This window comes from Myxine glutinosa, chromosome 13 (assembly GCF_964187855.1).
Source record: "Myxine glutinosa chromosome 13, kmMyxGlut1.1, whole genome shotgun sequence".
Taxonomy (NCBI): Eukaryota; Metazoa; Chordata; class Myxini; order Myxiniformes; family Myxinidae; genus Myxine; species Myxine glutinosa.
The window spans coordinates 38856478-38880404 of NC_136273.1; the positions used below are offsets into that span (position 1 = coordinate 38856478).

The following is a 23927-nucleotide window of genomic DNA, read 5'->3' on the forward strand; positions in this document are numbered from 1 at the left end:
TTGACGATCTTGATCAAAGCTCTGTAAATAGGATGAATAGTGATTGAAAATGGCGACTCAATGTGCAAATGCTGTTCAATTTTCAAGCCGATCGGATGAAACGTGACGACTTTTCAGATGAAAATTGATGATTTTGGAAGTTTGACCTTGAGTTGACCTTTGACCTTTTGACCTCAAAAATATTTAATTTCCGAATTCAGTGATTGAATATGCAAATGCTGTTCTATTTTCAAGTCAATTGGTTGAAAATTGACGGTTTTCAGATGAACATTGATGATTTTGGAAGTTTGACCTTGAGTTGACCTTTGACCTTTTGACCTCAAAAATATTTAATTTCCGAATTCAGTGATTGAATATGCAAATGCAAATATGCTTGACCCACATGGCTTGACTTGCATGGTTGGACCCGCATGGCTTGACCTGCATGGTTGGACCCACATGGTTTGGAAGTTTGACCTTGAGTTGACCTTTGACCTTTTGACCTCAAAAATAGTTGGTTTCCAAATTCAGTGATGCACAATGGAATTGCAATAAAAAAAAAATTCAAGTCAATCGGATGAAAATTGATTTTTCAGATGAAAATTGATGATTTTGGAAGATTGACCTTGAGTTCACCTTTGACCGTTTAACCTCAAAAATAGTACGTTTCCCAATTCAGTGAGGGAATATGCAAATGCTGTTAAATTTTCAAGTCAATCGGTTGAAAATTGACGGTTTTCAGATGAAAATTGATGATTTTGGAAATTTGACTTTGAGTACAAACAAACAGACAGAATAACAAACGCAACTGACCAATATACTTGAAAAATCTTCGATTTTGCAAGTAATAATTATTATTGCAGGGACAGTGAAAGCTGAGGGTCGACACGCATGGTTGGACCCGCGCGGTTCGACCCACCTGGCTTGACCCACGTGGTTGGACCGGCATGGCTTTACCCACGTGGTTGGACCCGCATGGCTTGACCTACGTGGTTGTAACCGCGTGGTTCGACTCGCATGGCTGATTGACACACATGGTTGGACCCGCATGGTTTGACCTGCATGGTTGGACCCACATGGCTTGACCCACATGGCTTTACCCACATGGCTTGACCTGCATGGTTGGACCCGCATGGCTTGACCTGCATGGTTGGACCCGCATGGCTTGACCTGCATGGTTGGACCTGCATGGCTTGACCTGCATGGTTGGACCCACATGGCTTGACCTGCATGGTTGGACCCGTATGGCTTGCCCCACTTTGTTGGACCCACACGGCTTGACCTGCATGGTTGGACCCGAATGGCTTGACCCGCATGGCTTGACCTGCATGGTTGGACCCGTATGGCTTGACCCACTTTGTTGGACCCACACGGCCTGACCTGCATGGTTGGACCCACATGGCTTGACCCGCATGGCTTGACCTGCATGGTTGGACCCGTATGGCTTGACCCACTTTGTTGGACCCACACGGCTTGACCTGCATGGCTGGACCCGTATGGCTTGACCCGCATGGCTTGGCCCGCATGGCTTGACCTGCATGGTTGGACCCGCAAGGCTTGCCCCACTTGGTTGGACCCGCAAGGCTTGCCCCACTTGGTTGGACCCGCAAGGCTTGCCCCACTTGGTTGGACCCGCATGGCTTGACCCACTTGGTTGGACCCGCACGGCTTGACCCGCATGGCTTGACCCACATGGCTTGACCCGCATGGTTGGACCTGCATGGCTTGACCCACTTGGTTGGACCCGCATGGCTTGACCCGCATGGCTTGACCCACTCGGTTGGACCTGCATGGCTTGACCCACTTGGTTGGACCCGCATGGCTTGACCCACTCGGTTGGACCCGCATGGCTTGACCCACTTGGTTGGACCAGAGCAGGTTGTTCGGCACCGTTTGTTCGCACAATTTTACCCAAGCGGTTTCTCCCACACGGGTCAACCCGAGCAGGTGAACGCAAGCATTTGGCCGTGACGGTTCGGTGTGGGGGTCACAAGCATGTACGGGAGACCGCGAGTGGAAAACGAATTTGCTGAGGAGGAGAGAAGGTTGGGTCGTGCGTGATGGTGCTTTAAAGACCGGACGCCCTCCGGTGCACAAAGTCGTGTTTGTTCTTTAACAACTTTAGGGTGGATCTCCACGGCCCGTGAATCCGGATCGCGTGCAGAAAACAACAACAATTATTATAGGAAGACCCGGGGGTGGGGGGCACATAGCGATCGCGTCGTCGCGACCCCTCCAATCACCCCCTCCACACGGAGCTGCGCTCATACGATGCCATGGGGATGAGGTGAGGGTGGGTCACGCTACCCAGACGTACCCGGGACAGCACGCGGCTCTCGCGCCGAGATGTTCCTGCGGGTCTTGGCGGCGACGGTGGTGGTGGTCGTGCTGGGAGGCTCGTTGAGGATCGGCCGGTGCGAACGTGGGAGCGACGAGTCGAGAGGCGACGGTTGTTCGTTCACGTTCCTGCTGCCCCAAGCCGCGGCTCCGTGTGCCCCCGACGAGCGGACGGTAGCGGACGAGACGACGAGGCGGATGCGGGACCTGGAGGCGACCGTGGTGAACACGAGCGAATGGTTACTCAAGGTGCATTGGGGGCACGTTAAGGTCATTCAGAGTTTGTGTGTACGCACAGGTGACCAGGTAAAACGAATAGGATCCACTTGTTCCATGTCCGTGTGTTTTATAATGGGTGTTAGTGAGTGGTTCGTTAACATGAAACACACAAAGTTATAAAAATACAAAACTTGTATTTCCATGTGAGCAAATAGCAAGTACAATGTAATACTTTCTACTCGAGTTTGTACTTCGATTGGTTGTTATGTATCAGTCTATAATATCTATGATTGTGTTGTCAAAGATATAGGATTAGGATGTATACGATACTAGCTGGGGTTTACCTCTGATGAAGTACCTCTGCACTCATTGATGAAGTACCTCTCTACTCACTGATGATGTACCTCTGCACTCATTGATGAAGTACCTCTCTACTCACTGATGATGTACCTCTGCACTCACTGATGAAGTACCTCTGCACTCACTGATGATGTACCTCTGCACTCACTGATGAAGTACCTCTCTACTCACTGATAATGTACCTCTGCACTCACTGATGAAGTACCTCTCTACTCACTGATAATGTACCTCTGCACTCACTGATGATGTACCTCTGCACTCACTGATGAAGTACCTCTCTACTCACTGATAATATACCTCTGCACTCACTGATGAAGTACCTCTCTACTCACTGATGAATGATGATGTACCTCTGCACTCACTGATGAAGTACCTCTGCACTCACTGATGATGTACCTCTGCACTCACTGATGATGTACCTCTCTACTCTGATGATGTACCTCTGCACTCACTGATGAAGTACCTCTGCACTCACTGATGAAGTAGCTCTGCACTCAATGATGATGTACCTCTGCACTCACTGATGATGTACCTCTGCACTCACTGATGAAGTACCTCTGCACTCACTGATAATGTACCTCTGCACTCACTGATGATGTACCTCTCTACTCACTGATGATGTACCTCTCTACTCACTGATGATGTACCTCTCTACTCACTGATGGTGTACCTCTGCACTCACTGATGAAGTACCTCTGCACTCACTGATAATGTACCTCTGCACTCACTGATGATGTACCTCTGCACTCACTGATGATGTACCTCTCTACTCACTGATGATGTACCTCTGCACTCACTGATGAAGTACCTCTGCACTCACTGATAATGTACCTCTGCACTCACTGATAATGTACCTCTGCACTCACTGACAATGTACCTCTGCACTCACTGATGATGTACCCCTGCACTCACTGATGATGTACCTCTCTACTCACTGATAATGTACCTCTGCACTCACTGATGAAGTACATCTGCACTCTCTGATAATGTACCTCTGTACTCACTGATGAAGTACCTCTGCACTCACTGATGTAGTACCTTTGCACTCACTGATGAAGTACCTCTGCACTCACTGACGATGTACCTCTGCACTCACTGATTAGGTACCTCTGCACTCACTGATGGACCACCTCTGCACTCACTGATGATGTACCTTTACACTCACTGATGATGTACTGCTGCACTCACTGATGATGTACCTCTGCACTCACTAATGATGTACCTCTGCACTCACTGATTAGGTACCTCTGCACTCACTGATGATGTACCTCTGCACTCACTGATGATGTACCTCTGCACTCACTGATGATGTACCTCTGCACTCACTGATGATGTACCTCTGCACTCACTGATGAAGTACATCTGCACTCACTGATGAAGCACCTCTGCACTCACTGATGATGTACCTCTCTACTCACTGATGATGTACCTCTGCACTCACTGATGATGTACCTCTGGACTCACTGATGATGTACCTTTGGACTCACTGATGATGTACCTCTGCACTCACTGATGAAGTACCTCTGCACTCACTGATGAAGTACCTCTGCACTCACTGATGAAGTACCTCTGCACTCACTGATGATGTACCTCTGCACTCACTGATGATGTACCTCTGCACTCACTGATGATGTACCTCTGAAATTTTGATGAAGATCCACTCAGCCATCTCTGACAGTCTGACAGACTCAGCCATGGTGACACACAGACAAACGGCTCCTTGTAGTATAGATAGGGTCATGATTTATAAGATTGTGATGTGTAACATATATGGTCATGATTTATAAGATTTTGTGACGTGTAAAATATAGGGTCATGATTTGGAAGATTGTGATGTGTAACATATCGGGTCATGATTTATAAGATTTTGTGACGTGTAAAATATAAGGTCATGATTTGGAAGATTGCGGAGTGTAACATATCGGGTCATGATTTATAAGATTGTGATGTGTAACATATAGATAGGGTCATGATTTATAAGATTGCCATGTGTAACATATAGGGTCATGATTTAGAAGATTGTGATGTGTAACATATAGGGTCATGATTTATAAGATTGCCATGTGTTACATATAGGGTCAAGATTTATAAGATTGTGATGTGTAACATATAGATAGGGTCATGATTTATAAGATTGCCATGTGTAACATATCGGGTCATGATTTAGAAGATTGTGACATGTAAAATATAGGGTCATCGTTTATAAGATTGTGACGTGTAAAATATAGGGTCATCATTCATAAGATTGGGATGTGTAAAATATTTATAGGATTGTGAATAAGTATTCAACCCCTGTGCTATGACACCCCAAATTGAGCTCAGTTGCATCCGTTTTCCTTTGATCATCCTTGAGATGTCTCTACAACTTGATTGGAGTCCACCTGTAGCCAATTCAATTGATTGGACATGATTTAGAAAGATACACACCTTTCAATATAGCATATAAGGTCCCACAGTTGACAGTGCATGTCAGAGCTGAAACTCCACCATGAAGTTCAAGGAACTGTCCATAGAACTCTGAAATAGAATTGTGAGGAAGCATAGATCTGGGGAAGGGAAGGGTAACTGGGGAAAAACAATTTCTAGTTTTGAAAGTTCCCAAGAGTCATGATTTATGTGAGCTCCATCATTAGGAAATGGGAATAATATGGAACTACCCAGACTCTTCCGAGAGCTAGCCGTCTGACCAAACTGAGCAACTGGGCAAGAAGGACCTTGGTCAGGTAGGTGACGAAGAAACCAATTACCACTCAGCCAAGGATCTCTGTTGTTCTGTCAGAGATGGGAGCACCTGCGGGAAGCACAACCATCTCTGCCACACTTCACAAATCTAGGCTTTATGGGAGATTAGCCAGACGGATGGCACTCCTGAGAAAAAAGGCACATTGACAACACACCTGGAGTTTGTAAAACTAGAACAATGTGTCTGTGTCGCCAATATGCCTCCGCATAGTCCCACATTGGGTAGATGCCATCACTCTGCATATGTATGGGTTGTGGATCATGTTTGTGAGGTTTCGTGTTGATCGGATGAGGTTCGTTTTTCTATCCAATATGGCTGCCAAACCACGTGACCTATGACATCATCATTTTCAAACTATATGGAACAGTGCTGTTTGATGATATTTGTAAAATTTCGCATCGATAGGGTGAGCGGTTTCAGAGATATAATTATTTAATATTTTCCTTCAATCTAAAATGGCTGGCAAACCATGTGACCTATGATGTCATAAATTTAATATTTCAATACAAATGGGTCATAGATGATGTGCATGCAATTTCAGATTTTTAGGATAAGGAATTCGATTAAAACATTTTTGGCTGGTATACCACTTCACCTATGATATCATCATTATCATGCTTTTGTTCCCTATTGGAAGGACTTGACAATGTGCCAAGTTTCAAAAAATTTCCATTCAGCAGTTTCTGAGAATTCTTTTTAATATTTGCGTTTAATCCAAGATGGCTACCATACCATGTGACCTATGACGTCCCAATTATCATAAAACATTCTGCATGGGTGTCACTCCTACCCTGAAAGTTTAGTCTCAGTCTGACATATGGTTGCTGAGAAAAACGAGGTTTAGGACAGACGGACAACCCAAAAACATAAAACCTCCGGTGGCTTTGTAGGCGAAGGCATTAAAAAAAAAGCCTTGTGAAAGACTCTGAGCATGAGGCAAAATATTCTGTTGTCTGATGAGATGAAAATTGAACTCTTTGGCCTGAATACAAAGCGCTACGTTTGGCGCAAAACAAGCCCAGCTCATCACCCATCTAACACCATCCCTACCGTGAAGCATGGCAGTGGCAGCATCATGCTATGGGGATGTTTTTCAGTGGCAGGGACTGGGAGACTTGTAATGATAGAGGGAACAATGAATGAAGCCAAATACTAGAGGAGAACCTGCTTCAGAGTGCAAAAGACCTTAGACTATGGCAAAAATTTATATTCCAACTGGACAATGACCCCAATCATACAGCCAAAGCAACACTGGAATGGCTTCAGAACAAGAACTTGAAAGTCCTTGAGTGGCCCAGTGAAAGCTCAGACTTGAATCATATTGATAATCTGTGGAAAGACTTGAAGATTGCTGTTCACCGACACTCCCCATCCAACTTGACAGAGCTTGAGCAAATCTGCAAGGAAGAATGGGAGAAGCTCCCCAAATCCAGATGTGCAAAGCTGAAACAGACAGACACAAGACGACTCGAAGCTGGAATCGCTGCCAAAGGTGCTTCTATGAAGTATTGTCTCAGGGGGTTGAATACTTATGTAAATAAGATATTTCTGTATTTCATTTTAAATAATTTTGTAAAAAAAATCTAAAATAAAAATTCCACTTTGTCATTATGGGGGTATTATGTGTAGATCAGTGACAAAAAATCTCAATTTAATCCATTTTAAATTCAGGCTGTAACAAAACAAAATGTGAAAAAGTCAAGGGGTGTGAATACTTTCTGAAGGCACTGTATAATATTATTACAAAAATTGATTGAGGCGTAAAACAGAATTAATTAATGGGTTAGTTATTACCCTGCACTCGTGAAGCGAAAGTGAGGTTAAGCGATCGGGTGCATGTGTGCATATGCCGTACGAGTCTGCATTTTAAATTCATTTTCTCAACAACCGTTTGTCCGATTGACACAATTTTCACAATAGTATGTGTCTACTCATGTAGAATTTTAATGTGATAATTATGACGTCATAGGTCATGTGGCACGGACACCATCTTGTTTAAATTCATTTCATAATTTTCTCGGCAACCATTGGTGCGATTGGCACAACATTTTCACCGTAGTATGCAGCTAATCATGTAGAATGGTTTTGGTGATAATTATGACGTAATAGGTCAGATGGTACAGGCACCATGTTGGAAAAAAAATGAAAAACTTTGGACCCTTTATATCTCTGAAACCACTCCCTGGAAAAATTGAACAACACATGTGGACCTCGTGAAAGACTGAGCATGATGGAATCATTGTAAAGAACAACACATGTGGAATAAGTGTTGTTAAAATGACATCAATTGTGCCTTCATTATGACGTCATAATTCGACAAGTAGAAAGTTTAGTCCGATCAGTTTAAAATTTATTTGGTGCGATCTACTGTTCTACACAACAATTTTATTTGAGAATGTAAATTTATGACATCATTAGTCACGTGGTCTGGCCGCCACAATGGATAAAATAAAATAAAAAAACCTTAAAATAAGAGAAGAGTTGGTTTACACCAAGTCGACTGCGTGGGGTATGTAGTCTATGAATATCATCTACGAATATCATCTACTATCATAAAGAATCTTAGAATAAATCCCATAATTCCTCCAATTCACGCTGTCGTGATATATTGCGTAGACAGCAGACCCTTGTCTTCTCACCAGCCCTCTATTATTTTCTTTAATGATATGTGCTATTGCTTCCTCTAAACCCCCTTTTTATTTCATTTCCTGGCCATGTGGATTTGGGTCATGGCATCAAGTTGGTGGGGCATTAAGTACGTGGAGTTATCGCTGCCGATGCTCTGTGGCCGAGTGGTCAAATGGCAGGAATGTGACTATTGGAGGGGTCATGGTGATGTTTCACGCCAAGCCGAAGTACACCCACGCTCTGGTAGCATGAGTCCGCGCCAGATGGAGTCTACGGCTCGAGGCAGTTAAGGTATAAGGTGAGGTTCACGTTTTGGCATGCAGTGGAAGCCAGCCCCATTCAAGTTGTGGCAATCAGGGTTTCCCAGTCTGGTGCCGAACGAGTGATACGGATCCAGTTCAGTCTAGCTGGTCTTGAGCCACACCACCCTACAGTGCCTTCAAGAGGGAAGGCCGCCCTCCTCCACCGTCTTGTTTTCTCTCTCTCCCTCTTGCATCCTGTATTTTCCTGTGCGAATCTGTGTTTAAGAATGAATTCTAAGAATGGTGTTGAGGTTGAGGGTAAAAAGTACCATTTAGCTCCTTTTCTGGTTCTTAATTTGAATTGTATGACATTGTGTCCCGCAGTCCCCCGTCCCATTTAATATTACATCCATCATCTTCCCTTATTTACTGTGGCTTTTGGGACACGACTACACCTCCAGCATTATTAAATGATTGTTTGGGAGTAGAAGGCAGCACACCAAAATATTGGCACAGTTTAAATTAATAATCGTAATTATCTTGGGCTCAAGGCTTTGTCACTGGTGCCCAATGTCACCTCCTTTGGGACATCCTGCAGTGCTTATCTCTGGCTAGACCTGGTCTTAGGCCTTAGGGCAAGGCCAGTCCCATTACAATGTAGAAGACTCTCCACTGTGGTCTATAAGGTGTAGAATTGTGATGTATAACACGCTGGCAGATCCAGGGGGGATGGCAGAGGGTCCTGAAAGTGATCAAATCAAGTCAGGGGTGCCGAGTCATTGCACAAATTGGTGTTGCACAATTCACTGAACTACCATAAACATGCCATGCTTGCTACTAGTGATTTGATGGAAAGTGTCGGAAATCCGACCCAGAGAATACCATATTTGATTTCCGAGCAGAACAAATTGAACTATGAAAAAAATCTACACATCCTGCTGCAAATTGTCGGTGTGGTGCTGATCTGAGGTCTGCAGAACATAGCACTCAGGGGTCATCGGGGAATTATTGAAATGTTTACAATTCGCTGGAATCTAATGATGTCTCAAACGAAGGAAATTTCCTGGCTATTTTGAGCCACATTGCGGAAAACTATGAAATCTTACGGGAGCATCTGCAATGTGGCACCAAGAATGCTTGATGTAGCGCTAAGACCATCCAGAACGAGGTGGTGTAGATCATTGGTGGCCAGATTAGAGACGGACTGACCAAGCGTTTAAAGGATGGAGGATTTTTCACCATCATAGGTGATGAGGTACCAGGTCCAGGTACCAGGTTGAGGACCAGCTCACTGGTAATTCCCTGGTTGTCGTTAAAGGCGGCAAAAAGGGTTGGCGTCAGGAAGGGCATCCGGCCGTAAAACATTGCTTCAAAAAGGGGACCGAAAAACAACAACAACCACGGTTCCCACGGTTTCCCGCTTGCGGGGAAAAATGGCCTCTAAAGGTGTTTTTTTTTATTTTTTATTTTTTATAGGTGATGAGGTAACTGTTAGGCCAGGAAAGAACGCAAGGAACTGCAGAAACTTCCAAGAACGTGGGAAATGCCGTTTCCGATGATCAATTTTTAAAAATTTTGTGAAAATTCCTGGATCTGTCCCTGTACCATATTGTATTGTAATGTATAAACTGAATGATTGTAATTGTAATGTTCAAGCTTTTGGATTTTGATGTATAACATGTATGATTAGAATTGCAATGTTTGACATATGAGATGTGGGATTGTGATGTATAAAATGTAGGATTGTGATGTATTTAAGATATAGGATTGTGATGTATAAGATATAGGATTGTGATGTATAAGATCTAGGATTGTGATTTATAAGATATAGGATTGTGATGTATAAGATATAGGATTGTGATGCATTTAAGATATAGGATTGTGATGTATAAGATATAGGATTGTGATGTATAAGATCTAGGATTGTGATTTATAAGATGTAGGATTGTGATTTATAATATGTAGGATTGTGATGCATAAGATGTAGGATTGTGATGCATAAGATGTAGGATTGTGATGTATAAGATGTAGGATTGTGATGTGTAAGATGTAGGATTGTGATGTGTAAGATGTAGGATTGTGATTTATAAGATGTAGGATTGTGATGTATAAGATATAGGATTGTGATGTATAAGATATAGGATTGTGATGTATAAGATGTAGGATTGTGATGTGTAAGATGTAGGATTGTGATTTATAAGATGTAGGATTGTGATGTATAAGATATAGGATTGTGATGTATAAGATATAGGATTGTGATGTATAAGATATAGGATTGTGATGTATAATATGTGGGACTGTGATGTATAAGATATAGGATTGTGATGTATAAGATATAGGATTGTGATGTATAAGATATAGGATTGTGATGCATAAGATGTAGGATTGTGATGTGTAAGATATAGGATTGTGATGTATAAGATGTAGGATTGTGATGTATAAGATATAGGATTGTGATGTAAAAGATGTAGGATTGTAATGTATAAGATATAGGATTGTGACGTATAAGATGTAGGATTGTGATGTATAAGATATAGGATTGTGATGTATTTAAGATATAGGATTGTGATGTATAAGATGTAGGATTGTGATTTATAAGATGTAGGATTGTGATGTATAAGATATAGGATTGTGATGTATAAGATATAGGATTGTGATGTATAAGATATAGGATTGTGATGTATAAGATGTAGGATTGTGATGTATAAGATATAGGATTGTGATGTATAAGTTATAGGATTGTGATGTATAAGATATAGGATTGTGATGTATAAGATGGAGGATTGTGATGTATAAGATGTAGGATTGTGATGTATAAGATGTAGGATTGTGATGTCTAAGATGGAGGATTGTGATGTATATGCTGTAGGATTGTGATGTATAAGATGTAGGATTGTGATGTATAAGATGTAGGAATGTGATGTATAAGATATAGGATTGTGATGTATAAGATGTGGGACTGTGATGTATAAGATATAGGATTGTGATGTATAAGATGTAGGATTGTGATGTATAAGATATAGGATTGTGATGTATAAGATGGAGGATTGTGATGTATAAGATATAGTATTGTGATGTATAAGATATAGGATTGTGATGTATAAGACATAGGATTGTGATGTATAAGACATAGGATTGTGATGTATAAGATGTAGGATTGTGATGTATAAGACATAGGATTGTGATGTATAAGATGTAGGATTGTGATGTATTAGATGTAGGATTGTGATGTATAAGATGTAGGAATGTGATGTATAAGATATAGGATTGTGATGTATAAGATGTGGGACTGTGATGTATAAGATATAGGATTGTGATGTATAAGATATAGGATTGTGATGTATAAGATGTAGGATTGTGATGTATAAGATATAGGATTGTGATGTATAAGTTATAGGATTGTGATGTATAAGATATAGGATTGTGATGTATAAGATGTAGGATTGTGATGCATAAGATATAGGATTGTGATGTATAAGATATAGGATTGTGATGTATAAGATGGAGGATTGTGATGTATAAGATATAGTATTGTGATGTATAAGATATAGGATTGTGATGTATAAGACATAGGATTGTGATGTATAAGACATAGGATTGTGATGTATAAGATGTAGGATTGTGATGTACAAGACATAGGATTGTGATGTATAAGATGTAGGATTGTGATGTATAAGATGTAGGATTGTGATGTATAAGATGTAGGATTGTGATGTTTAAGATGTAGGATTGTGATGTATTTAAGAAATAGGATTGTGATGTATAAGATATAGGATTGTGATGTATAAGATGTAGGATTGTGATGTATAAGATGTAGGATTGTGATGTATAAGATGTAGGATTGTGATGTATAAGATGTAGGATTGTGATGTATAATATGTAGGATTGTGATGTATAAGATATAGGATTGTGATGTATAAGATGTAGGATTGTGATGTATAAGATGTAGGATTGTGATGTATAAGATGTAGGATTGTGATGTATAAGATATAGGATTGTGATGTATAAGATATAGGATTGTGATGTATAAGATATAGGATTGTGATGTATAAGATGTAGGATTGTGATGTATAAGATGTAGGATTGTGATGTATAATATGTAGGATTGTGATGTATAAGATGTAGGATTGTGATGTATAAGATGTAGGATTGTGATGTATAAGATGTAGGATTGTGATGTATAAGATGTAGGATTGTGATGTATAAGATATAGGATTGTGACATAAGATATAGGATTGTGATGTATAAGACATAGGATTGTAATGTATAAGATATAGGATTGTGATGTATAAGATGTAGGATTGTGATATATAAGATGTAGGATTGTGATGTATAAGATATAGGATTGTGATGTATAAGATATAGGATTGTGATGTATAAGCTGTCAGATTGTGATGTATAAGATGGAGGATGGTGATGCACAACATCTATGTACGAGATGTATCATTGGGATGTATGATATCTATGATTGTGATGTATAACATGTAGGATCCTGATGTATTGCATATAAGATGTAAAATTGTGAGGTATAATATTATGACGAAAATTGATTGAGGCGTAAAACAGAATTAATTAGAACGTCACTTGGTGGAGCCCATTCCTCCGCAAAGCTGACCAGTTAATGCTTTGTATCCCACTGAAAGGCCGATCTGAACCAAAATAGAATGGGCTTGTTATTGTCACCTACTCAAAAAGAAGACCAATTACTGCACTGTAGTCACAAGAAGGAAGCCGGACATTAACAATACACACACACACACACACACACACACACACACACACACACACACACACACACGCACACACACACGCACACACACACACACCCACACACACACACACACACACACACACACACATCATATATATATATATATGTATATATATATATATGTATATATATATATATATATATATATATATATATATATATATATATATCTATCTATCTATATAAGCACATACATATACACAGTGGCGTAGTGATGGGGGGAGGGTCAGAGGGGGGCGACCGCACCAGGCGCGAAGTGAATGCGGCGCCAAATTACACCCTCAGAAAAACGTTTTCATGCTCCATTTGTTTGTATTGTATATAAATTATAATACAACAAACTCGTGATATCACGAGAAGCAACTTTCAGAACCACGTTTTACAGCTTAAACTCCATGCCACATGTCATTGTATCATGTCGATGTTTACAAACTCCTTTCCATCCGGATTCACTTTTTTCATAATTCCTATTTCTATCACCCCACACAGTAAATAAATCCGTGTAATGGTGTTGCTGCCTTCTGTGTAGATCGATTATCTTCTATAATGAGGTTTAATATGTGCACACGGTAACATGGAGATCGCCCATTGGCCCAAGGGATGGAGGGGTGTAACTGTTGGACGTTTGTTATGTAATTACGTCGATCAAATCTAGATATCTCACGGTGTTATGTCCCAATCAGCGACGGCCAGGATCACGTGTCAAGTGAGTTATTTAACTTCCTTTCCTTCCCCTGTTGCTCTGTCTCATCAGCTCGAGATCATAACTCTTCATGAGTTATGATCTCCAGCTGATCATGTTACGTGGTCCCCTCGGTGACTACCTGGTCTCGGTGACCCCCGGACCGTGAGAGGAACTTCGCCAGAAAGTAGTATTATATATGCGCTTTCGCAACGCAATCCCTATGAATTCCACCCAAGAGAAAACTGATGTTCAATAATATATTTCAAGGGAAATGATACCATACAATTTCAATGATACAATCAAGGGTATATTCCCCGAGCAATCCACCATCCACAATTCACACTCAACAATCAATCAATCCCCTAGATGATTAAGATGGCCATCTTACATACGTGTGTCCCCTTTTGTACTCACGACCCCCTTTGGTCTCTGTCCCTCACAATGTCTCTGGGCCCCTCCTGACCAAGATGATGGTCGGCTTCGCCGCTCTCGGGCGGTTGAACGAACCCCGGGTGGACGTTTTCCCACCGGGCATGTATCGTACCGGGAACCAAGGTTGCAGCCCCCTCTTGGCCACGCGAAGCGGGTACTGTACAGCAGGCAAAAGCCACACGCCATTTGCAACGCGGGTTAGGCCCCAACGGGCGACCCGTACGCGTCTTTGTAGACGGTGCCGCGAACGGTGCCAGACGCTGGGTCGGTGCACGGCCACACGGTAGCTTGACGTGTCCACCGGGCAGGTATCCGTCCCGGTAACTCCTCTCGCCAGACAGGCTCGGGAACGCCGCTTTTCCACATGGCTCAATATCGGTCCCACCTCTCGTCGGAGCGGGGCGAGGAAGAAGAATCCTCGTCGCTTCTCTCGACCTCATGTCTTTTCTCTTCCGTTTCCGGTCTCTTTTTCCAGAAGGGCTCCTGACCCTCCAACCACAACAACCCTTAATCGACTACACATTGATAAGCAAAGACCTGAATAGTAACTCACATACATTCCCATAAATATGTAACACTCCCCCCCTTCAAGAAAGAAAGTTTGAACCCAGCGAAAACTTTCTTTGCCGGCCAACTTGGATAAACAAACCAGATAACTCAACCCCCAAATCATCAGTTCCCCTGGGCAACAATTATCACCACTCAAAAATAAAGCAACAAAATTTCACAAAACCTCCAGAGATTTTCAAAGGTAATTCACTCTGGACAAAGCACCAGCAACGACATTGTCCCTGCCCTTTACATGTTCAATTTCCCGTTGGACTCCTGCCAAGCCAAACTCCATCTCATGACCCTCTGACTTTGACTGTCAGTTTCTTGTGAATGAAGGTTAAGGGGTTGATCAAAGATCCAAAGTTAAGCAACTCGATAGCACTTTTTCCGGGAGGCCAAGCCGAGTATTCACTACATGGATGCCTTTAGGAACGTGGAGTTCACGGTTAGTCCATGCAGGAAAGTTCTCTACATGGACGCCTTGAGGAACGTGGAGTTCACGGTTAGTCCGTGCATGAAAGTTCACTACATGGACGCCTTTAGGAACGTGGCGTTCACGGTTAATCCGTGTAGGAATCTTGGCTCGGCGGCTCCGCCGCATTCAGTGCTTCAGCTTTTCAGAACTTCCCTAATAATTATGGTGGGACCGCTTGTCACTGTAGTCCCATGAATAGCGGTCTCCTTCTCGGCCACTACTTTGACAATCCTTCCTTCGGGAGCTGCCGTAACTCAGGGAGCCTCCATAATAATATTGATTGCGGCCACCACCAAAACTACCGCCCAGTTGTACTCTCCTGTAGACCTCTCGACGCCTACGAAATGCCTTCCCTACTGTTATGGTCCGACCCTCCAAATCCTTGCCATTCCAATACTTCTCTGCCTCTCTGGCGCCTTTTGTGCTTGCAAACGTGACAAAGCCGAACCCTCTTGACTGTTGCGTTTCCCTGTCTCTTACCAACCGCACTTCCACCAGCGGCCCATATCTGTTGAAGACAGAGGTCAGAACTTCTTCCTCCGTTTTGAAGTTCAGTCCCCCTACAAATAACTTGGTACTTTTGTCGCCATCCCGAGCTGGTGTGGTGTTATTTTCCCTGCTGGGCTCTTTACCAACCCTCAGGTTACCATAAACTTGACCCCCGGCCAAATCATTCCCGATAACCACAGATACACCCTCTACAGGAAGTGTGGCTTGTAAACCGACGGTGACCGGTCCTGACACCAAATCGGACTCCAAATGGATGACATGAAGTGGAGCACTAACACCGCCCCCGATCCCCTGTAAACGAACACTATCCCCCGTTGCCGTCTCCTCGGACCATGGCAAAATGCCTTCAAGCATTAAAGATTGATGTGCTCCTGTGTCCCTCAATATCCTAACCGGTCTCCGGTTAGTCGAGGCTCCATCCCGTGACACAAACCCCTCTGAAATAAATGGTTGGTAACCCTTTTGATGGCGATTTCTCACAATGGCCATTGCATTTGGAGTCGTAATAGTCGGACTCCGCTCTGGGTCTTCCCTTTTCATGCGGTAACAACTAGACATCAAGTGTCCAGGTTTCTTGCAAAAAGCGCAAGTAGGCCCGGAGGAAAAACTCGTGGTCTGCCTCGGGCCCCCCGAAATATAAGTTTGTCTTGGGCCCGCATCCCTCTGATTTCGAACAGGTGGGGTATCCGCGTTGTCCCCATAATCCTCTCGAGGCCGCCGCCATGTGTTGTCGTTCTCCGCACCTGCTGTTCCCCACCTCCCCTGCGGAGATCTAGGCGAGGAGTTAGGTTCGTGGACCCCTATTCGGTGGGTTAAGGCATACTCATCTGCCATGGTGGCTGCGTCCCACAACTTTGGTACTTTCTTTTCCTGCAGGTACACTTTGATGTCCTCGTGGACACACTGCTGAAATTCCTCCACCAGGATCAAGTCACGCAATGTTTCGAAGTCTTTCCCGACTCCTTTTGACTCACACCACCGATCAAACATGTTTTCTTTCACTCTGGCAAACTCCACATGGGTCTCACTCTCCCTCTTCCTGGCATTCCTGAATTTTTGCCTGTAAGCTTCCGGAACCAACTCATAGGCTTTGAGGATGTGCTTCTTCAGTACCTCATAATCTGCACATTGGTCCATTGGTAGCGCCGAATAAATCTCTTGAGCTTTTCCCACCAGCACACTTTGCACGAGTATGGTCCAGGCCTCCTCCGGCCAGTTTAATTGTCGAGCCACTTTCTCAAAGTGTGAAAAAAATTTCGCGACTTCCTTTTCACTGAACGGTGGAACCAGCCTCACATGTCTGCCCACATCCCAGGTTTTCTGGTTAGGTGTCGACCCCGTCAGCAAGGGTGGTGCCTCTCCCCGTTCTCTCATTAACTCCAGCTCCTTGAATTTAATTTCTTGCTGAAGCTCCATGTCACGTTCCTTTAATTCCCTTTCCGCTTTTCTCTCCTCTGCTTCGAGGTCCCTTGCAGCTCTCCTCTCCTCTGCTTTTCTCCCTTCTAACCTTTCCTGGAGTTCTCGTTCCACTCTCCTTTCCTCTGCTTGTTTCTCTTCTCTCCTCTCTTCTGCTTTCCTTTCCTCTTCTGATCTTTCCTTTTCTGCTTTCCTTTCTTCTTCTGCTCTTTCCTTTTCTGCTTTCCTTTCTTCTTCTTTTAACCTTTCCTGGAGTTCTCGTTCCACTCTCCTTTCCTCTGCTTGTTTCTCTTCTCTCCTCTCTTCTGCTTTCCTTTCTTCTTCTTTTAACCTTTCCTGGAGTTCTCGTTCCACTCTCCTTTCCTCTGCTTGTTTCTCTTCTCTCCTCTCTTCTGCTTTCCTTTCTTCTTCTTTGATCCGTTCCTGGCTCCGTAATTGCAACTCCAGTTTCCGGAGCTCAACGTCTTCTGGTTCTTCGGGTAGCCACTCCCAGGCTAACTCGTCCCATGTTCCTAATCCCACCATAGATTGTATCACCGTGGCCTGCAACTCTGCCTTCCTCAAATTAGTTCGGACCTCCAAGTTAAAATGTTTGGCCAATTTCAAGAGGTCCGACTTTAGTAACGCTCGGAACTGTGCCTCACTCGGGGTTACCGCAAAGTTCTGTGCCACAAACGCCATGGTGCCTATCGTTAACACCTGTTAACCTTCACCCAATACTTTACCCCCAATTTCCCCAAAATTTACCAATTAATACTTAATTAATAAATTTTAATTAATAAAAATATTATTTTATTATTTTATACAATTTTAGATCCCGGACGGGCCCCCAATTCTGTTACGTGGTCCCCTCGGTGACTACCTGGTCTCGGTGACCCCCGGACCGTGAGAGGAACTTCGCCAGAAAGTAGTATTATATATGCGCTTTCGCAACGCAATCCCTATGAATTCCACCCAAGAGAAAACTGATGTTCAATAATATATTTCAAGGGTAATGATACCATACAATTTCAATGATACAATCAAGGGTATATTCCCCGAGCAATCCACCATCCACAATTCACACTCAACAATCAATCAATCCCCTAGATGATTAAGATGGCCATCTTACATACGTGTGTCCTCTTTTGTACTCACGACCCCCTTTGGTCTCTGTCCCTCACAATGTCTCTGGGCCCCTCCTGACCAAGATGATGGTCGGCTTCGCCGCTCTCGGGCGGTTGAACGAACCCCGGGTGGACGTTTTCCCACCGGGCATGTATCGTACCGGGAACCAAGGTTGCAGCCCCCTCTTGGCCACGCGAAGCGGGTACTGTACAGCAGGCAAAAGCCACACGCCGTTTGCAACGCGGGTTAGGCCCCAACGGGCGACCCGTACGCGTCTTTGTAGACGGTGCCGCGAACGGTGCCAGACGCTGGGTCGGTGCACGGCCACACGGTAGCTTGACGTGTCCACCGGGCAGGTATCCGTCCCGGTAACTCCTCTCGCCAGACGGGCTGGGGAACGCCGCTTTTCCACACGGCTCAATATCGGTCCCACCTCTCGTCGGAGCGGGGCGAGGAAGAAGAATCCTCGTCGCTTCTCTCGACCTCATGTCTTTTCTCTTCCGTTTCCGGTCTCTTTTTCCAGAAGGGCTCCTGACCCTCCAACCACAACAACCCTTAATCGACTACACATTGATAAGCAAAGACCTGAATAGTAACTCACATACATTCCCATAAATATGTAACAATCATAACATCATGACTGATCATTACATCAGCTATAGATCTCAGGAGATCATATCTAAATCTATTCTCATTTTGAATAGGTTTCAGGGCTCTGCTGCTGAGCCCGCTGGGGAAGGTTAGAGCTCTTTCATATGGCCCCCCAATCACAAATTCTGACTGTCAGTGCCTGCAGGGGGCGGTATTTTTGACCTTCGCCCCGAGGGCCACAAACCATCACTACGTCACTGCATATATATATTGTAACGAATTTGAGAGAGTGTAACAATTTTGAGAAAGCGTAACGAATGTGAAAAGTATGGTTTTGTTGTGTGTAACTGACCCTCGTAATGTAAAGAATGGTCGCAGCTCGTCCTCTTAGTTAATTCCATAAACCTACACACAGGACACGATATATCCTTTTAAATAGTTAGTCCCTTATTCTCTGTGTAGGCTAAGGATGTGTTTCCCACTAGTTTGACTCTTCATTGCACCGAATTAAATAAGAGTAGGCCCTCTGACGCCCCATGGCAGCTTCAAAGTGCCAGGTTCGCCACTTTGCTGCAATTGCCTCTTTAGGCACTTTGCTGCATTTCCATCTGCCGTCCACTGTGCTGCATTTGACTCCATTACGCACGAGGTAACGCCGAAGAAGAAAGGCGGGTCTCCACCTCGTCATAGAGGGGAGGAGTAAGTCGGCCCCGCTCATCCAACCCAGAACAAGGGGTTTGGCTTGAGAGGGCGGAGAGAGAACGTTTGGGGAAGGTTCGAAAAGGGTGAAGGGCGGGGCCTATATAACCCGCCGCGGGACGCTCCCAAGGAGATACGAGATGAGCTTTGACAGAGATGGGTCCAGGAGATGCGCTGGAGACGAGCAGGTGTGACCGAGCCGCCGTGAGACGTGCCGCGCTGCAGGAAAAGCGGACCGGGGCAACGCAAGGAGCGCACGAGGCAGCAGTACAGAGAAAGGAACTTCGCCCGCGCAGTTTGGGATCAAAGCTCGGCTTCTTGACGGCGGTGCCTTCTGGCCCGACCGTGCCCAGTACCCGCTGAACCTTCCTTGCCTCTAAAAGCCACCCATCTCCAAGCCATTCATTCCTGCCTGCATTTCCCCGTGTAAGTGTGATCGTCCGTCTGTCTTTAACGTTGTCCTGGGGTTTATTAATTAAGCTTGTATAGGTAAGCTAAAGATTTCACTGTGTGCCTGCTCCTTCCATTTTCTGTATATAACCAACTGCTCTCTTTGCTTTGGCTTGTGAAAATAATTAATAAAACCTGTTATTCCTCAGTACGTCTTCTTCTTCTTCTTCCTCTTTACATTCGGTCGCTTTAGAGTTTTCCATATTGAATAGCTGTGGCGCGATACGGCCAACGTCTGGGTGAATCGGGTGAATCGGGGAAAACTGTTAGGTGCCTTCGCTCGGCAAACAACATCCTTAACCGCGAACCGTAACAATTGGTGTCAGAAGTGTCGGATTCGGACCTGAAGCGTTTAACGCGCTCAAAATTACAAAGTACCGAAATTTGTTTTGTTTTAAAAAAAAAACCCGAACTTTGAAATCGCGCCATGGCTGGTCAAGGCGACGGGATGCCGGTGGGAGAGATAGACGGGGTAGAATCGACCCACGACCTCGGGGAAATGTATGTGGAGGAAAGGGAGGAGGAGAACATTGGCAATGTGGTTGAGGGGGTATCAGGTGCGCAAAATGGCGCCATCACGCACGAGGTTGAGGAGGCACAAAATGGCGGCGCTGCGACAACCGAGACCGCAGCGCTGGGGAAATTGGACCTCTTCGCGGCGCAGATGATGGGGTATATGAAAAAGATGGCTGAAAAATCCAGCAGGGAAATGGAACAAATGTTGGGAAATAAACTTGAGGGTTTAGACAATAAATTTGAGGGTTTAGACAATAAATTTGAGGGTGTAGACAATAAATTTGAGGGTTTAGACAAAATTGAGGGTTTAGACAATAAAATTGAGGGGTTAGACAACGGGATAAAAGAGGTGAAAAATGGGTTAATGGGGGTGGAAAATAGAATGGCTGCCCAGGAAAATCAGATAGAGGGGGTGAAAAATGGGTTAATGGGGTTAGAAAATAGGATGGAAGGCAAATTGCGGGAAATAGGGGAGCAATCTGCCCGAGAAATTAAACAAATGGGAGAGCAGATAGAGGAGGTGAAAATCGGGGTAGAAACCAAACTGGATGCTCAGAGGGATGAATTGGGACAGATGAGGGCGGCATCTACAAAAGAAAGGGAGGAGATGAAGGAGGAGATACGACGAGGTGTAAGTGAGGAGGTCTCGGGGGTACGCGAGGAGGTAAAGCGAGGTGAAAAGCGTATGGAGAAAGAGGTGAGGAATAATACGGCGAGGTTACAAGGGGGAATAGAGGGTCTGACGAGGGGAGTAGAACAGCTGACGGTGGGACAAAAGGAACTCGTGGACCAAGTGGAAAAGAACACTGCAATAATCGGGGGGTTAAAAGCGACACAAAAGGACATAAAAAATGAATTAATAGCGACACAGAAGGAATGTCAGATGGTACATGAGGGGTTGACGAAGAAGTTGGAAGAGGTGACAGAAGTAATGGAGACGAAGGACCGAGAGGTGAGGACGCACATAGAAACGGTTAAAGTGGCGTTAGAGGAAGAGATAGAGGGGGCGCACCGGGAGATGAAGGAGGTAAAGGAAAAATTAGAGGAGGTGGAAGAAGGGGTGAGTGAAATTAAGAAAAGACGAAGGGAAACTAAAAAGGAAATAAAGGAGGAGGTAATGGAATTGGTACAAGGTCTGTGCTCGAATCGTGATGATGTGCTCACTAACCAAATAAAGAGTTTGCAGGTGGCAGAGGAGGTGCGGAGACGAGGTGCCAAGGTGAGTGGCGATATATTCGGAAATGCATATGATGTGAGGGGAGCTTCAGTCGGCTTGGAGGTTGATTTGGATCCGGGCGTTCGTGAGGGACCAATGGTGAGATGTATGACTGGTCCGGAGTGTATGGACAGAGGAGGTGTGCAAGGAGGTCTGGCTATGGGGAGTGAGGGGGGTGCTGGTGAGCAAGGGTGTGCGGGTATGGAGTGGGTAGCGGGTTGCAGAAGGGCGGCCCAGGCATCGACACCAGGAGGGGTAGTGTTTGGAGGGATGGGGGATGCGCGGGAGCCCCCCGGGAATAGCGTACTGTGGGAGTCCGAACGGTTTGGTCCCGCGTTGATCCCGCAAGGAGTGACGCGCGGGGTCCGACCTTCGGGCGCCCACAAGGTCCCACTCGCGCCGTATGACGGCAAAAGCGATTTGAGGGCGTACCTGGCGCAGTTTGAGTACGTGTGTCAAGGCAACGGTTGGAATCCGGACGAAGGTGGAGTACACCTGGTAGGGGCACTGCGCGGTGCGGCGGCGGAGGTGCTGACAGCTTTACCACCGGGTGCTCTCACCCTGCCAGCTCTCCGTGCGGCTTTAATTAATCGTTTCGGTATCGAGCAGCAAAGTGAGCTTGTTAAAGCTCAACTTGCGCAGCGAAAACGCAAGCCCCAGGAGACCATCGGGGAACTTGCGCACGATATTCGCCGCGCGGTAGGGATTGCACACGCGGACATGGCAGCGAGTTCCCAGGAAAGCCTGGCGCTGGATCACTTTATCCAGGCCCTTCCGGATCTGGAGCTCCGACAACAGCTCGCCATGTGGCGCCCGCAGACCATGAGTCAGGCGGCCGACGCTGCAGCCCGTTGGGAAGCAGCGAGGCCCCTGGCCCGGGGAGGCGAGCGCCATGCAGTGGCGGTGCGTCAGGTGGGGCCCGAGATGGGGGGTGGCCCCCTAAGGGGGCCCGCCCCCGACGGGGGCCCTGACCTGGAGAGCATAGTTCGGAGGCTGGTGGATCGGCATCTAGCGGGACCTGGACCATGGCAGGTGGCTCCAGTGGTGGCCCCCATGTAGTCCCCGACAGAGTACCCCAATTCGGACATACAGGGGGGGGGGAATTTGGAATACCGGAGGCAAGCACCTTACCAGGTGAGGTGCTATAATTGTGCTCGGATGGGTCACCGTGCGTGGGAGTGTCGAGCTCCGCGCCGGGACGTTCCCCGCCAACCGATGCCCTCAACTCCACCCCGTATCGATCGGCCTAGCCGACCTCAGACACCCCCCCGCCAGGGCCCGGGAAACTAGAACGTGCCGGGCATGCAGTGCGGTGTTCGGCAGTAGGGGATGGGGAGAAGCCCTCGTTGACGCGACAGGTCATTCATTGTGGCCAAATTGGAACAGGTAGTTTGACAATTCGGTGCAAAATTGCCGTCGTGGGGGTAGACGCAGTGGTGGACACGAGAGCCAGCGCCACGATCATCAGCCCCGTGGTCCTTAATTCGAGTGCAGACGGCTGGGATAAAATCCAGCGTCTGGAAAATCATAGCTTGCAGCTGGCTACCGGGGCAACGGCTCCGATCATAGGGCGTGGTTTTGTGACCCTCAAGTTGGGATCGGTAAAGCAAGAGATAGAGGTTTGGGTGGCGGAGGTGTGCGACCCGTGCTTAATAGGGTTGGATTTGTTGACTGCCGGCGGTTGTAAAATCGACTTGGGCCGGGGGATCCTGCAATGGGGGGTGGAAGAGCTACCATTGGAGGGGGTGAGCACGGCCGAGAGGGTGGAGCTGGAGGCTCCTGAGGCCGTGACCATCCCTCCGGGGGCCGAGGCCATAGTGCCGGCCCGATGGTCAGCCCGCCCGACATGGCAGGAATCATGCGGCCTGGTCGAACCGGTGGCAGCGCGATCCATACCTGGTTTAATCGTGGGCCGCACCCTTGTAAAAACGGACGGGCCGGTAGTGGCCGTCCGAGTAATTAATATTAGCACAGAACCACGCACTATAGGGAGGGGCAC

General features: G+C 45.6%; 1 protein-coding gene across 2 annotated transcripts in view; it reads left to right on the forward strand.

Moving 5' to 3' along the window:
* The first annotated feature begins 2228 nt into the window (after positions 1-2228).
* Positions 2229-23927, forward strand: part of LOC137413570 (angiopoietin-2) — a 105054-nt gene continuing 83355 nt past the window's right edge. For both annotated transcript variants that reach the window (XM_078767344.1, XM_078767343.1), the window contains exon 1: positions 2229-2565. In XM_078767344.1, coding sequence (XP_078623470.1) covers positions 2326-2565 — 240 coding nt within the window. In that variant the 5' untranslated portion in view covers positions 2229-2325. The remainder of the gene's footprint in view (positions 2566-23927) is intronic.